At 34.0% G+C, this 13,360-nt stretch overlaps 1 protein-coding gene across 1 annotated transcript; it reads left to right on the top strand.

Moving 5' to 3' along the window:
* Positions 1–10,636: 10,636 nt before the first annotated feature.
* LOC141705037 (uncharacterized) lies at positions 10,637–12,766 on the top strand. Its single transcript, XM_074508110.1, has 4 exons — positions 10,637–10,931; positions 11,385–11,615; positions 12,007–12,523; positions 12,616–12,766. The coding sequence occupies exons 1-4, from the start codon at positions 10,637–10,639 to the stop codon at positions 12,764–12,766; spliced, it is 1,194 nt and encodes a 397-aa protein (XP_074364211.1).
* Positions 12,767–13,360: the final 594 nt, after the last annotated feature.

The following is a 13,360-nucleotide window of genomic DNA, read 5'->3' as shown; positions in this document are numbered from 1 at the left end:
TTCACACAACTACCCCTGTTTATCCCCTCAAGCTGCCGCACAACCCCCTCTCGTCTATCCCTCTTCTCCTCTCTCTCTCCCCCCTCCTTCTCTCTCCCTCCTTCCTTCCCCACTGCAAGTCTCAGACCCCTCTCTTCCCTTACGCTTAGACCTCTCCGATCCCGTCGCCTTTCAATCATCGGTCGCGTCCCTCCAGGTAATCAACTGCATACATAAATCATCATGTGTTTATGGAGGACGTGGTGGGTTTTCCGGCGGTGCTGTTGCTCGCAGGTGAAAATTTAAGGTTAGCTTGAAATATATACATACATACATACATGTATGTATAAATTCGTTATTTATTTTGGTTTAATATTGTAAATTTCAATTGCAGGATGCTATGGATTAGAATAGCGGAGAAGAGTTTTACGTTATTTTGGAAAGGTGTTTTTGAAGGCTTGAAGTTTAGTTTTGAATGAGAATTTTAAAGTTTAATAATTGCGTCATTTGTTTTTTGATTGAGGATATAATTAACTTACAATATTTATTTTGAATGGTTGTACTTTTTCTTATATGGGGCTTACTTGAAATACGATTAGGGTCGAAATCGGACTTCCGGAATGTGAACGGAATCTGGAAAACTCACCGGATTCTGGAATTTTCCAGTTTCCGGTGATAATTTTTTTTTAAATCCGGTGCTTGTAATTTGACCGCATTTGGATGCTTATATTGATATAATCAGTGACGTACCTCCTTATCCTAAATGGTTCTTATATTGACCACATGGTTCTTGACCATTTTTGGTTACCTAAATTAGAAAGTAAGAGGTGATGTAAATTAATCCAAAGCCATATAAAAGCCACTGATCTGAGTGACTTATAATCTAAAAACGGGAAATTCAAATTATAGTAGAAATTAAGAGCGGGAGGTTCAAATTTTCGCGAAATATTCGAGGCAAAAGACTGAAAAGTTGACTTCCAATAAAAGCCACAGTCCAAGCGGTCATTTTTATATAAATTCCACCGCAAAGAACAATTTCGACTAGCTTAAAAGCCACCGATGGTGAGCGGTCGATTTTATATTAAAATCCACCGACTTCAGTCGTTTATAGCTAAAAGCAATTGTTTTTTAACCGGTGGCTTTTAGCATTTTTTCTTGTAGTGGTAGACTCTAATTTTTCTATTTTTTACTAGAAATCGTAGCCTCGTGAAGGCAAGGATATATATCATTAAGCTTTAAGGTTTTTGTATAATTATGTTACAGTGATTTCCAATCAATGGATTACTTATAAAATTTAGAAATTTTGTTGAGATATGCAAAGTTACATTTATTGGATTAGTTGTTATATTTTGTATCAAACAATACTTTTAATAACCAAGCTTCATAAAATACATTATGTGGTTAATACTTAAACAACGCTTTCTAAAATGATATCTTAGTGCAAAGTTAACTCATACAACATTAGTAAACCATTGTCTATAAAATGTTAAGATATTGTATCAAAGATATTCATGCAACATGTTGTGACAAGAAAATGATTGTTTGTACCAGTTCATACCATTCATTAAAATACAAAACTCTTAGCTGCAGAAATTTATTACAAGAGTTCTCTAAGCTCATTTTGTTGTGTGTTTGAGTACACAATAACGTTTACATGACATAAAGTGTTGTATATCTTCTTTTAATGCTATAATGTCGGAGTATTTTGAGTTTGTGAAAGTCTTTGAGTAATGTAGCTTGCTACAACGAAAATAAACGTCATATTCTAGATATAACAGGACAAGCTGATCAAGAATAGGAGGACAAGCTGATCAAGAATAGGAGGGGTTTATATTTGAGAAAATTTAGCGTGGTATTATATATTATAAACCAAGAGTAGGTCTTTATAATTATTAAAAACCCAGACGTATCTGGAAACCTGAGATTAATAATTTCTTATTTATGTTATTATTATAATAAAAATTTCAAGGCACTCGGTGTCCTCTTGCGATTGATTAAATACCTCGAACTTGAACAATTTCCAAATATTGTAATACTTCTACTTATATGTTATTTAACCGAAAAATATTATTTCAAATATTCATTTAGACGAGAAAGTATTTATATACGAATATTTAATTATTAACTTCAAACATTTATTATTTATAAAGATTTAATATTTTTTATTTAAACATAAATTTGTTGAGAAATATTATTTCAAATATTCATTTAAAATAGAATTATTCAAGATTTGTTCAATTAATAATTATTTAATAATTATTAAAGAATTTTATATTATTATAAATCATAAATCATATTTTTAAAATATTTTTTGAATTTCAGTCTTCGAAAAATATTATTTCAATCTATTTTAAAAAATTTGACGATAGTGTTAAAAAAAACTTGGCCAAATATAGTTTTAAAAAGGGTGAAACTTGAAGCGGATTTCAAAGTTGGGGGATACAAACTGCAATTTATGAAAATAGGTAGACAAAATTGATTTTTGGCCAAATATAACGGTGCAAAATGCAATTCTCTCAAAAAAGAAATATATTTATTTTTTAATTTACTCATGTGGAAGGCTGAATTTGTCTTTCAAATACTCTTACAGTATATGATTTATACTTACATTTAGATTAGCGTAGAGTTTTATATTCGTAATTGTTATACTTAGTTTTATTGAGGAATATCTTAATGTTTAATTACTTAAATAATAGTCACAATTTATTTTACGAACCTCATTAACAAGACATATTTGAAAGAAAAAATGCATATTTTAAAACTAAAAAAAATATGTAATATTTTTAAAGTTGGTCATTAACTAACTTCTAAAGTTCTGGAAGACCAATGGAGTATGCCAATACATAAAATACATGACTTTGAAAATACAATATTAGAAAAATATGAGCATGTTAAGCATGCTCATTCCATATTGAATTCTAAGAGATGATTCCATTATAACTGGAATTTTTAAACTTCAATCTTTCATACAGCCAAAGAGGTCTAATTATTTTAGGATGGATACTCTTGAATCTAGTGATGGACATTTAAGTGACAGAAAATTATAAAAATAAACATATTATATCTTATGTTAACCGATTCTTTGAATAATCTTTGAAAGACAGATCAAAAGTATAAAAATTAGCTAATGGTTCAATTCTATTTTGTTGGGATCCCTTTTCATATGCTGACGTAGGTTCAATTTCTGCAATAATGAAAAACTAAACTGGAGTAACATTAGTGATATTTATGTTAAGATTTCAATGCCTATTTTCATTATAACCTAAACATTCTTTCCGGTTCTTATCAGTTATCATACGATGAACCTTTTACCTGAATCAATCAATATTTTAAATATTAGCCTTTTTTCAAGTACATCCTATAACATGGCATATTTAATGTTCATTTGACTTTCATTATGTTTGGCTTCATTACATGCAACTTTAGTATCATGCATAAAGTTAACTCAGCTTCAAGATGATCATTTCTCATTTTCAGTTAATTGTTCTCAGAAATTAACCTTTCATTCTCAATAGATTTATCCTTAAAGTTAACATGCAAAGACTTCAAAAAGGATTTCCATTCAGATATGTTATATGTAGTCACAGGATAAACAATCATTGATACCTTAACAGTAGAAGAAACATTTTCTTCAAAATTTGCTATCAATGCGTACTATTCTCCATCACTGTCTGATCCTGATGAGTCCATCGAGTCTTTTCTTAAAGTGATAAATGCACTTCCACTCCCTTCATGACATTCACTAATAAGATGTCCCCTTCTATTGCATTTATAACATCTCACCTTTTCCTGTCGAACTTTTTTTCTTTTATGTTTTTGCCTACCTTCTTTCTGAATTTTCCTTTGTCACTTTGAGAAAATTTATTGTTAAAGTCTCCGCCTTTTATTAGTTTGTAAAACTCATAGTGGATTTATGTCTTTTAGTGGATTTATGAGCTTCAACATTCAAGGAACAGAATAGGAACAGAATTGACTAGACATAAACTTCTAAATAACCAAAGAAAAAACAGCAATGTAAGTTGCACTAATTTTTAACACTCCCCTTAGTGCATACTTACGACAAATTATTCCAAGAGCAGCTCTGAGGATTTCAAACCTTGGTTTTGATAATTCCTGTGTAAAGATATCAGCAACTTGATCCTTTGTAGAAACTCTTTTTAGATTAATATCTCCATTTAACACCTTTTCCGGAATAAAGTGATGCCGGACTTCGATGTGTTTTGTTCTCCCATGAAATAAAATATAGGATCGGATGCAAGCTTAAGTGCACTTTCATTATCACAGTTTAATTCCACAACATAATTAGTTTCACACATCAAGTCTTCCATTAACCTCTTCAACCATACACATTCCTGCACTGCCATACTAGCTGAAATGTATTCTGCCTCGGTACTTGATAATGCGACTACTGATTGCTTTTTGCTGCACCACCAAACTACTGCTGAACCCGTGTTAAATCAGTACCCTGATGTTGAGTGTCTATCATTCGGATTACCCACCCAATCTGTATCAGTAAAACCATTTAGTAAGAACTTTTCGCTCTTTTTATACATGAGACCATAATCAATGGAACCTTTTACGTATATCGTAAAATTCCTTTTGCTGCATCCAAATGAGTACTTCTTGGACTTTGCATAAACTGAGCTATTATGCCAACTGAATAAGCAATCTCTGGCCTAGTTACAGTTAAGTAAATCAAACTGCCCACAAGTTGTCTGAATTTTCTTTCATCCTTCAATAAATCTCCTTCATCTTTCATTAACTTGACATTTGGATCCATTGGAATCGATTTTTCATTTGACTCCCCCATTCTGAAACGCTGGATTACCTCTTTCGCGTAACTCTTTTGAGAAATAAAGTATCCTTGGTCTGATTTTTCAACTTCTAGCCCAAGAAAACAACCAACCTCCCCCAAATTCTTCATTTTAAAACGAAAAGATAAATCACTTTTCAACATGGAAATTTCATCTTCATTATTTCCAATTATAATCATGTCGTCTACGTACAATAGAACCATTAAAGTCACACCTGATTCTGATTTAATAAATAAACTAGAATCTGCATCAGAAACTTTAAATCCACAGAAGATTAAGTATTGAGCAACTTTACCATACCAAGCACGTGGCGCCTGTTTTAGACCATACAAAGCTTTCTTCAACCGGCATACATAGTTCGAATATTTCTTTGACACAAAACCTTTAGGCTGTTCCATAAACACCTCACGATCAATTTCGCCATAAAGAAAAGCATTCTTTACATCAAGCTGCCACAACGTCCATCCTTTGAAGGCTGCAAGAGAAAAAATGGTTCTTATTGTTACCATTTTGTCCACGGGGCTGAATGTTTCCTCATAATCTAGCCCATAACTTTGAGAGAACCCACGTGCGACAAGTCGAGCTTTGCACCTGCTAACTGTCCCATACAAGTTCTTCTTCAAATGGTAGACCCATTTGCATGAAATAGGATGACAATTTTATGGTTTTGGCACCAACTCCCATGTCTCATTTTTGTCTAATGCTTCAATCTCTTCTTGCATAGCCGCTTCCCACTTCTGATATCCTGTAGCTTCCTCATAATTTGTTGGCTCTTCTTCATTTTTCGCTCCAGCAAAGAAACACGAGGTTACGGTACAATTATTCAACCGTACCTCATAATCTTTGAGGTAATCAGGTTTTTTTTTCTCCCTTGTTGACCTTCTACTTGATTGTTGATTGTCTTGTGAGCTTCCAAAGTCTCTCCTTGTAGTTTCAGACTGATCATTTCCTTGTTCATCAATTTCAGGAAATTAATCATTAGTATCTTGACCATCATTCATCGTAAAACTCTGAACATCAAATTTCTGAATGGAGTTCCACGATGACACTTCATCAAAGACAACATCTCTAGAAGTAGTGAATTTATTTGTTGTTGGATCCATGCACCTCCATCCTTTTCTGCATAAATCGTAGCCAACAAATATGCATTTCTTTGCTTTTGGGTCGAGTTTGGTTCGATTAGACTTAGGGATATGAACATAACAAGTAGAACCAAATACCCGAAGAATACTTACATCAGGCTTTTCATCATATAATAGCTCAAAGGGAGTTTTCTCCTTACCAGGCCACGAAGGTAGACGATTTGTGACATAACAAGCACATTGAAATGCTTCTACCCAAAGCTCTCGAGCAAGATTTTTATCATGTATCCACGAAGCTTACTGAGCTGAGATGAACCAATTTTCTTTCTGAAACTCCGTTCTGTTGATGACTGTTAGGACACGTCATCTGACGTTGTATGTGATTCTTGTCACAATATTGGACTAAAGCGGTTGATGTGAATTCACCACCATTATCACTTATTAAACAATTGATATTCTTTCCAAAATTCTTCTACACAAAATCATTGAATTCAATGAATTTTGAAAGAGTTTCACTTTTCTCTTTCATAAAAGAAACCCATTTAAACCTCGAAAAATCATCCACCAATATCATCACGTATCGATAGCCACTGCAACTTGCTGTTATTGTTGGTCCCATTAAATCAGTGTGAACTAGCTCAAAAGAAGCAGACCTGCGATTTGATGAGCATTTGAAAGGGAGACGGTGTGATTTTCCAAAGTGGCAACCTTAACATATCACATTTTCATTCACATTCTTTAGCGTAGACATGCCGTCTTAACAATTTTCGTGAAGAAATTTGTTGTAACATTTGATAACCCACATGTCCCAACCGCGCGTGCCAAATTGATGCGTTATCAGTGTGACTTGTCTTCTTTACATATGCTTCTCCCACTGACATTACAAATAATGATCTCTTTTTATCACCAGTGAGAACAATATCAGCTTCAATCTTTTTCATGTTGTCAAACACCTTAACATCATTTGGACCAAATAAAACATATTTTCCAGAATTAGTGATCTGAGAAACTGAAACTAAATTTTTCTTCAAACCTGGGACATGATAGACATCATCCAGTCGGATATTTGTATTATCTCCACCAATCTCCACTACACCTTCTTTTACCACTGGATAAGCAGAATCATCAGCTGTGACAATAATGCGATCTCCATCATGCTTTCGCAGCCCTGAAATTACAGAGTCATTGCCCGTGACGTGATGTGAACAGCCTGAATCAATTATCCACTCTTGTTTATTCATACGAGACTGGTCCGATAATGACTTTTGAACATCATCATCTAGTCCTTCAATTACTTAGGTGCTCACATCCTGGTTGATCGTCTTATTCGTTGTCACAAGCAACATTCACTTTAGAGATCTTCACACGACAAAATCTTTTAATATGTCCAATCTTTCCACATCGGTAACACTTGAGTGATCTGATTCCTTGTGCACTTTCAACAACAGATTTCTTTAATCCACGAATAAGAAACCTTAAACGAGCTTCATTAATCTTCTCATCGGCATCCAATTCAGAAATCTCTGCATACAGACCTTTTACACGCAAGAAATATTCGGAAATCAACATATCTCCTTGTGTGGCCATTGCTAATTCATTTTCCAAAAATTGTAATCTTGCTGTATTCTTCCTGGTGAAAATCTTTTCAAGAACATCCCAAACCTTTTTCGGAGAGTTTTCATCACGCACATGATCAATATAATCTTTGCTAATTGATGTCCTCAAAGCAAATAGCGCCTTCCCACACTTGATCTTCCATTTTCGACGTGATTCAGCATTTGCCGGAGTATTTGCAGGCTCCTCTTCAGTTCCGGAGACAAGATCATACAGATCTTGACCTTGAAGATAAGCTTCCATACACATTTTCCAGTATTTGTAATTTGTTCCAACAAGTTTCTCTACACCACTTTGCGTAGAACTACCAACATTGCCTAGCTCCATCAGATTTCAATCTATCTCCAACAAGACCAACTTGATAGCCAAGAAGATTGAACAATAATCAAAGAACTTTAACGTGACTCTGATACCATAAAACAAAACAACCTGGAGAGCTACTTGTGAATAAAAGAAGTAAGCATATATTTTAAGAATGAACTAAAATGTTTTTACTAGTTGAATGCCTTGAAAATACATCAGATATTGAGCAAATATATGCTCAGGAAAAAACTACTATCTCCTACAAAATAGCAATGATAACAGCTACCATAACTAGCTACGTGGAGCACAATCCCATTTATTGATACGTAACTATTGACTACATCTATCCTTCAACATAGGAATATAATTGACTAGACATAAACTTCTAAATAACCAAAGAAAAAACAGCAATGTAAGTTCCATTAATTTTTAACATCTATCTCCAACCTCTCCAATTCAAATTTCAATCCCTAGATCCCTCTTTTCTACAAAGGCATGTACAACGTCTAGACCCAGTACCTTTGTGAAGGAAATTCCTAAATAAATTATTGTTTAGTTATTTTTGAGATACACAGTATTATCTAGGATTCTTGGATTACGCGGTTGGAAATTTTTTTTATCATATGTTTTATCATATTGATATGAGTTTTTATGGTATTGTTGTTGATAGTGTTTAAATGTTAGTCAAAAATAGGAGTTTAAATTAAAATAAATATCAAACTTTAATTTAATTTATTTGTCAAGTTCATAATATTGAACAGATTAAAGTACAACGAGCTAGTCAATGATTTAATATAAATTTGTTTAACTATTTTGTAAAAAAGTAATTAATAAATCTAAATATTCTATTTATTTAAATTTATTCAATTTCACATATATTTATTTATTTAGTGTAACATTAACACTCTTAGCATTGAGCTTCATTATGTGTATTTATAACTATTTTGATAAAGAGATTTCCGTATTTAAATTTTAGTACAAGCGCCCTACTTAATTATCATACAAGTTTATGACTCTGTTATAGATGTAATACTAAAAACTATTACACATTCACACATTTAACATAAATATGTATAAATGTAGTATTATTTTTAAATATTTGTAAATAAATTACTTATTTTAAAATTCTTTTATAATTAAATAAATTACAAAAAAAATGGAAAATTGTATTACAAATATATTAGTGTAACCAATGAACCTAATAATTATTTTAAAGTGGAATAAGATTATAAGATAAAAAAATATTTTAAATTATATCTTTTACAAAGGTTTTTTTTGGAGCATTTTTCCATTTAAAATAATCTTAAATTTAATTTTAAAGAAGACAGTTAAGTAAATAATTTTAATTATATTTCGAAAAGGGTAAGGTGTTTTGCGGGGTTGTGGGGGAATGTGAAAATATAAATGGAGCTTACAGTGTCGGCATTTCTTTATTCGACACTATAAACTATAATCTATATTGTCGATTCCATATAGCAGACACCTTAAATAAGATCTGTGACGTCGGTTTCATGTCGCCGACACCCTAACCTATACCTAAAGAGTCGGCATTTTAATTACTGACGTTATAAAGTACTTTTAGGAGTCGGTTTCTTATTGACCGAGACCTTTGAGAGTTCAAAGCACCGATTAATTATACAACTGATGCCTTAGATCCATAATAATTCATAATAAGTGTCGGACTAGAATACAATTGATGCCTAAAATGATTATAAGCAATGGTTCGTAATACATCCGACGCCTAAAGTCCGACGCTTAAAAACTATTTTGTACTATTGAACACTGGTGGAGGAGGAGCTGACGGTGGTAGTGGAAGTGGCAGTCAGCAGAATCCTACATCCAGAGTATTTGCATTGACTACAAATTAGGCAACAGCTAATTCAGGTACCATTTCAGGAACACTTCTTGTTGGTAGATGTGATGCTTATGTGTTTTTTGATACTGGTTCGACCCATTCTGTTGTGTCTTTATCGTTTGTTCGTCATCTTGGCATTGCATCTTCATTACTATATCCTCATATGTCTATGTCTACCCGATGGGGAATTTTATTATTATATCTGATGTATATTAAGAGTTTCTGATATTTGTTAGAGATAGAAATTATAAGGTTAACTTGCTTCCAATGAAGATGCATGACTTTGATATTATCTTGGGCATGGATTGGTTGAGTGAACATCGTGCCACAATAGTTTTTCAAGGAAAAAAGTGATCTTTGGAGATGCAGATAACAGAATTTGGATACGAAGGGTCTCAGTCGAAGGGGGATGTTAAAATAATTTCCGCACTAATGGCGAGTAAACTGTTATCTAAGGGTTATGATGGCTATATTGCTTTTGTGAGAGATACATGAAATGATGAAACTCGCATCGAGGATTATTCAGTTGTGAGAGAGTATAAAGATTTGTTCCCCGATGATCTACCAGGTTTGCCACCACATAGAGAGGTGGATTTTACCATTGAACGTGTTCTAGGTGCTGAGCTTATTTCTAAGGCGCCCTACCGAATGACACCACTTGAATTGCAAAAATTGAAGGAGCAGTTGCAAGAGTTGTTGGAGAGGGGATTTATCAGGCTAAGTGTGTCTCCATGGGACGCTCCTGTATTATTTGTCAAGAAGAAGGATGGTTCCATGAGATTGTGCATTGACTACAGGGAGTTGAATAAGGTGACTATCAGAAACAGGATCCTTTGTCACACATTAATGGCTTGTTTGATCAGTTACAAGGGGCGAAGTACTTTTCAAAGATAGATTTGAGATCTGTTTACTATCGCTTACGAGTTAGGGAGGAAGATATTCCAAAGACTGCATTTCGCACTCATTATGGTCATTATGATTTTCTCGTGATGGCCTTTGGGTTGACAAATACACCAACGGTATTTATGGATTTGATGAATCGGGTCTTTTATGATTATCTGGATAAATTTGTGGTGGTCTTCATTGATGATATCTTGATATACTTCAGAAGCAGAGAGGAGCATGAGAAGCATTTGCGCATTGTTCTTGACATTTTGGTGGCATTTTTGGGGCATATTGTATCTGGTAGAGACATTGAATTGGATCCTACGAAAGTCGAGGCTATTAGTAATTGGCCCAGATCTAGCAATATGATAGAGGTGAGGAGTTTATTGGGTTTAGCAGGTTATTATAGGTATTTTATGGAAGGTTTTTCTTCTATAGCTTTGCCATTGACTCAACTCATGAGGAAGGGCATTAAGTTCGAGTGAAATGATGAACGTGAGAGGAGCTTCAAGAATTGAAGAAGAGGTTGGTGTTTGCTCCAATACTTTTGTTTCCATCAGGTAGTGGCGGTTTTCAGGTTTATAGTAATTATGCAGCATAGAAAAGTGATTTCTTAGGCCTCTAGGAAACTTAAACCTTATGAGGTGAACTATCCTACCCATGACTTAGAGTTAGCGGCTGTGGTCATTGCTTTGAAGATTTAGAGGTATTATTTGTATGGAGAGACTTGTGACATCTTTATTGGTCTGAAGAGTATCAAATACATTTTTACTCAAAAGGAGCTTAATATGAGGCAGCGAAGGTGGCTTGAACTTCTTAACGATTATGATACTAATATTCAGTAACATCCAGGAAAGGTTAATGTAGTGGCGGACGCTCTTAGTAGGAAGAACGTGGGGAGTATTGCATGTCTCATTACTCAGCCACACCTTATTTCAGATTTGGAGCGCTTGGGTGTTGAGTTATATGTTAGAGGATCAAGTGGTAGCATTATAAATGTGAAAGTGGAATCAAATCTCCTTTCAATGGTTAAGGACGCTCAGAAGAATGATACGGGTTTGGAAGATATTAGATTTGAAGGAGGTTCATAGTTCTTCATTCTCTATTCATCCAGGTTCCACTAATATGTATGGAGATTTGAAGACGCACTTTTGGTGGAGTGGAATGAAGGGAGACATAGCAGAATTTGTGAAAAAATATCTTACATATCAATAAGTGAAGATAGACCATCAGAGGTCTAGTGGATTATTAAAGCAGCTAGATATTCTAGTTAGGAAGTGGGAAAATATTACTATGGGTTTTGTGACTCATTTACCGAGGACTTTCAAGAAGAATAATATTATATGGGTGGTGGTTGATCGACTCACTAAGTCCACTAACTTTTTACCTATTAGAGAGACTACTCTTATTTATGAGTTGGCATAGATTTTTCAGCGAGATATTGTTAGACTTCATGGTGTTCCTGTGTCGATAGTATCTGACAGGGATACGATATTTACATCTCGTTTTTGGAAGGGAGTCCAACAAGCTTGGGTACGGGGCTTAATTTTAGTACATCTTATCATCCGCAGACTGATCCACATGTTGGAGGATATGAAGAGGGCATGTGCTTTGGAGTGGACAGGTGACTGGGATAAGTATTTGTATCTTGCTGAGTTTGCATATAATAACAGCTGGCACACGAGTATCAGTTTTCCGGCATTTGAGGCTTTGTATGGTAGAAGATGTAGGGCACTATCTAATTGGTATGAGGTTGGTAAGAGAGTCATTGAAGGGCTGGAGTTGGTTAGAATCACAATTGAGAAGGTAGAGAAAGTTAAAGAAAGTTTGAAGGAGGCTCGATCGCGTCGAAAGACCTATGCGGACCCATACAGGAAGTTTGGTGGATTTGAACCAGGTCATCATGTGTTCTTGAAGGTGTCACCTTTTAAGGATGTGAAACGTTTTGGTATGAAGGGGAATCTTAGTCTGAGTTATGTTGGCATTTTAATGTTATGGAGAAAGTAGGGGTAGAATATTATAAAGTTGCGTTGCCGCCACAACTATCTTATGTGCATAATGTGTTTCATGTGTCTGTTTTCAGGGCTTACAAATATCATCCATTACACGTACTTCAGTATCCATTACATAAGATCAAAGAGGATCTTTCTTGTGAGGAAGAAGCTGAGGCTATCTTAGTTCGAGAGGAGCGGGTTTTAAGGAAGAACACCATTACATTTGTGAAGGTTTTGTGAAAAAATCATTCTTAGAGAGAGGCGACTTGGGAGTTAGAAGAATCTATTCGTGAAAAATATCCGCATTTATTCGAATCAGGTACGCGTATTTAGTTTCGTTTGATTCCGGGGACGGAATGCTTTTTAAGGGGGTACATATGTAATATATGTGTAATTTAGATAACAATAATAATAATAATAATAATAATAATAATAATAATAATAATAATAAATAATAAATAATATATGGAATAATTTTGAATAAGTGATTTAATATATTTTCTAATTAGAAGAGAAACAAAATTAAAAGTAATTAGTTATTATAATCTAATTCTAATAACAGTAGGGTACTTAAATTATTATATAAACAAGCCGGAGTTAATAAGAAAACCTAAGTTTTATTAAAAGCGCAGCCTTGGAACCGCAGACGGAGAAGAGCAGACGGAGAAGAGAGGAAAGCTTGATACATGAATTAATCAGTGATCTTATTTGTTCACGAACCGAGGTTTATGTTACTTCCGTGTACTACCCTCTTGTATACGTATTGTAGTAGTTATGTATCATTAACATGCTACTTGTGAATCTTTATGAATCAAGCTTTTAATTTGTTGGGTT

The sequence above is a fragment of the Apium graveolens genome, unplaced genomic scaffold, assembly GCF_009905375.1.
Source record: "Apium graveolens cultivar Ventura unplaced genomic scaffold, ASM990537v1 ctg8474, whole genome shotgun sequence".
NCBI classification, from domain to species: domain Eukaryota; kingdom Viridiplantae; phylum Streptophyta; class Magnoliopsida; order Apiales; family Apiaceae; genus Apium; species Apium graveolens.
Note: the sequence above shows the minus strand (reverse complement) of the source record. Positions and strands in the feature narration are given on the sequence as shown.

Coding starts and splice junctions, on each gene's coding strand:
- LOC141705037 (XM_074508110.1), top strand. CDS start 10,637: ATGGCCTTTGGGTTGACAAATACACCAACGGTATTTATGGATTTGATG. Junction 10,932..11,384: donor GAGTTTATTGGGTTTAGCAG/GTTATTATAGGT, acceptor AGTAACATCCAG/GAAAGGTTAATGTAGTGGCG. Junction 11,616..12,006: donor AGATATTAGATTTGAAGGAG/GTTCATAGTTCT, acceptor CTGTGTCGATAG/TATCTGACAGGGATACGATA.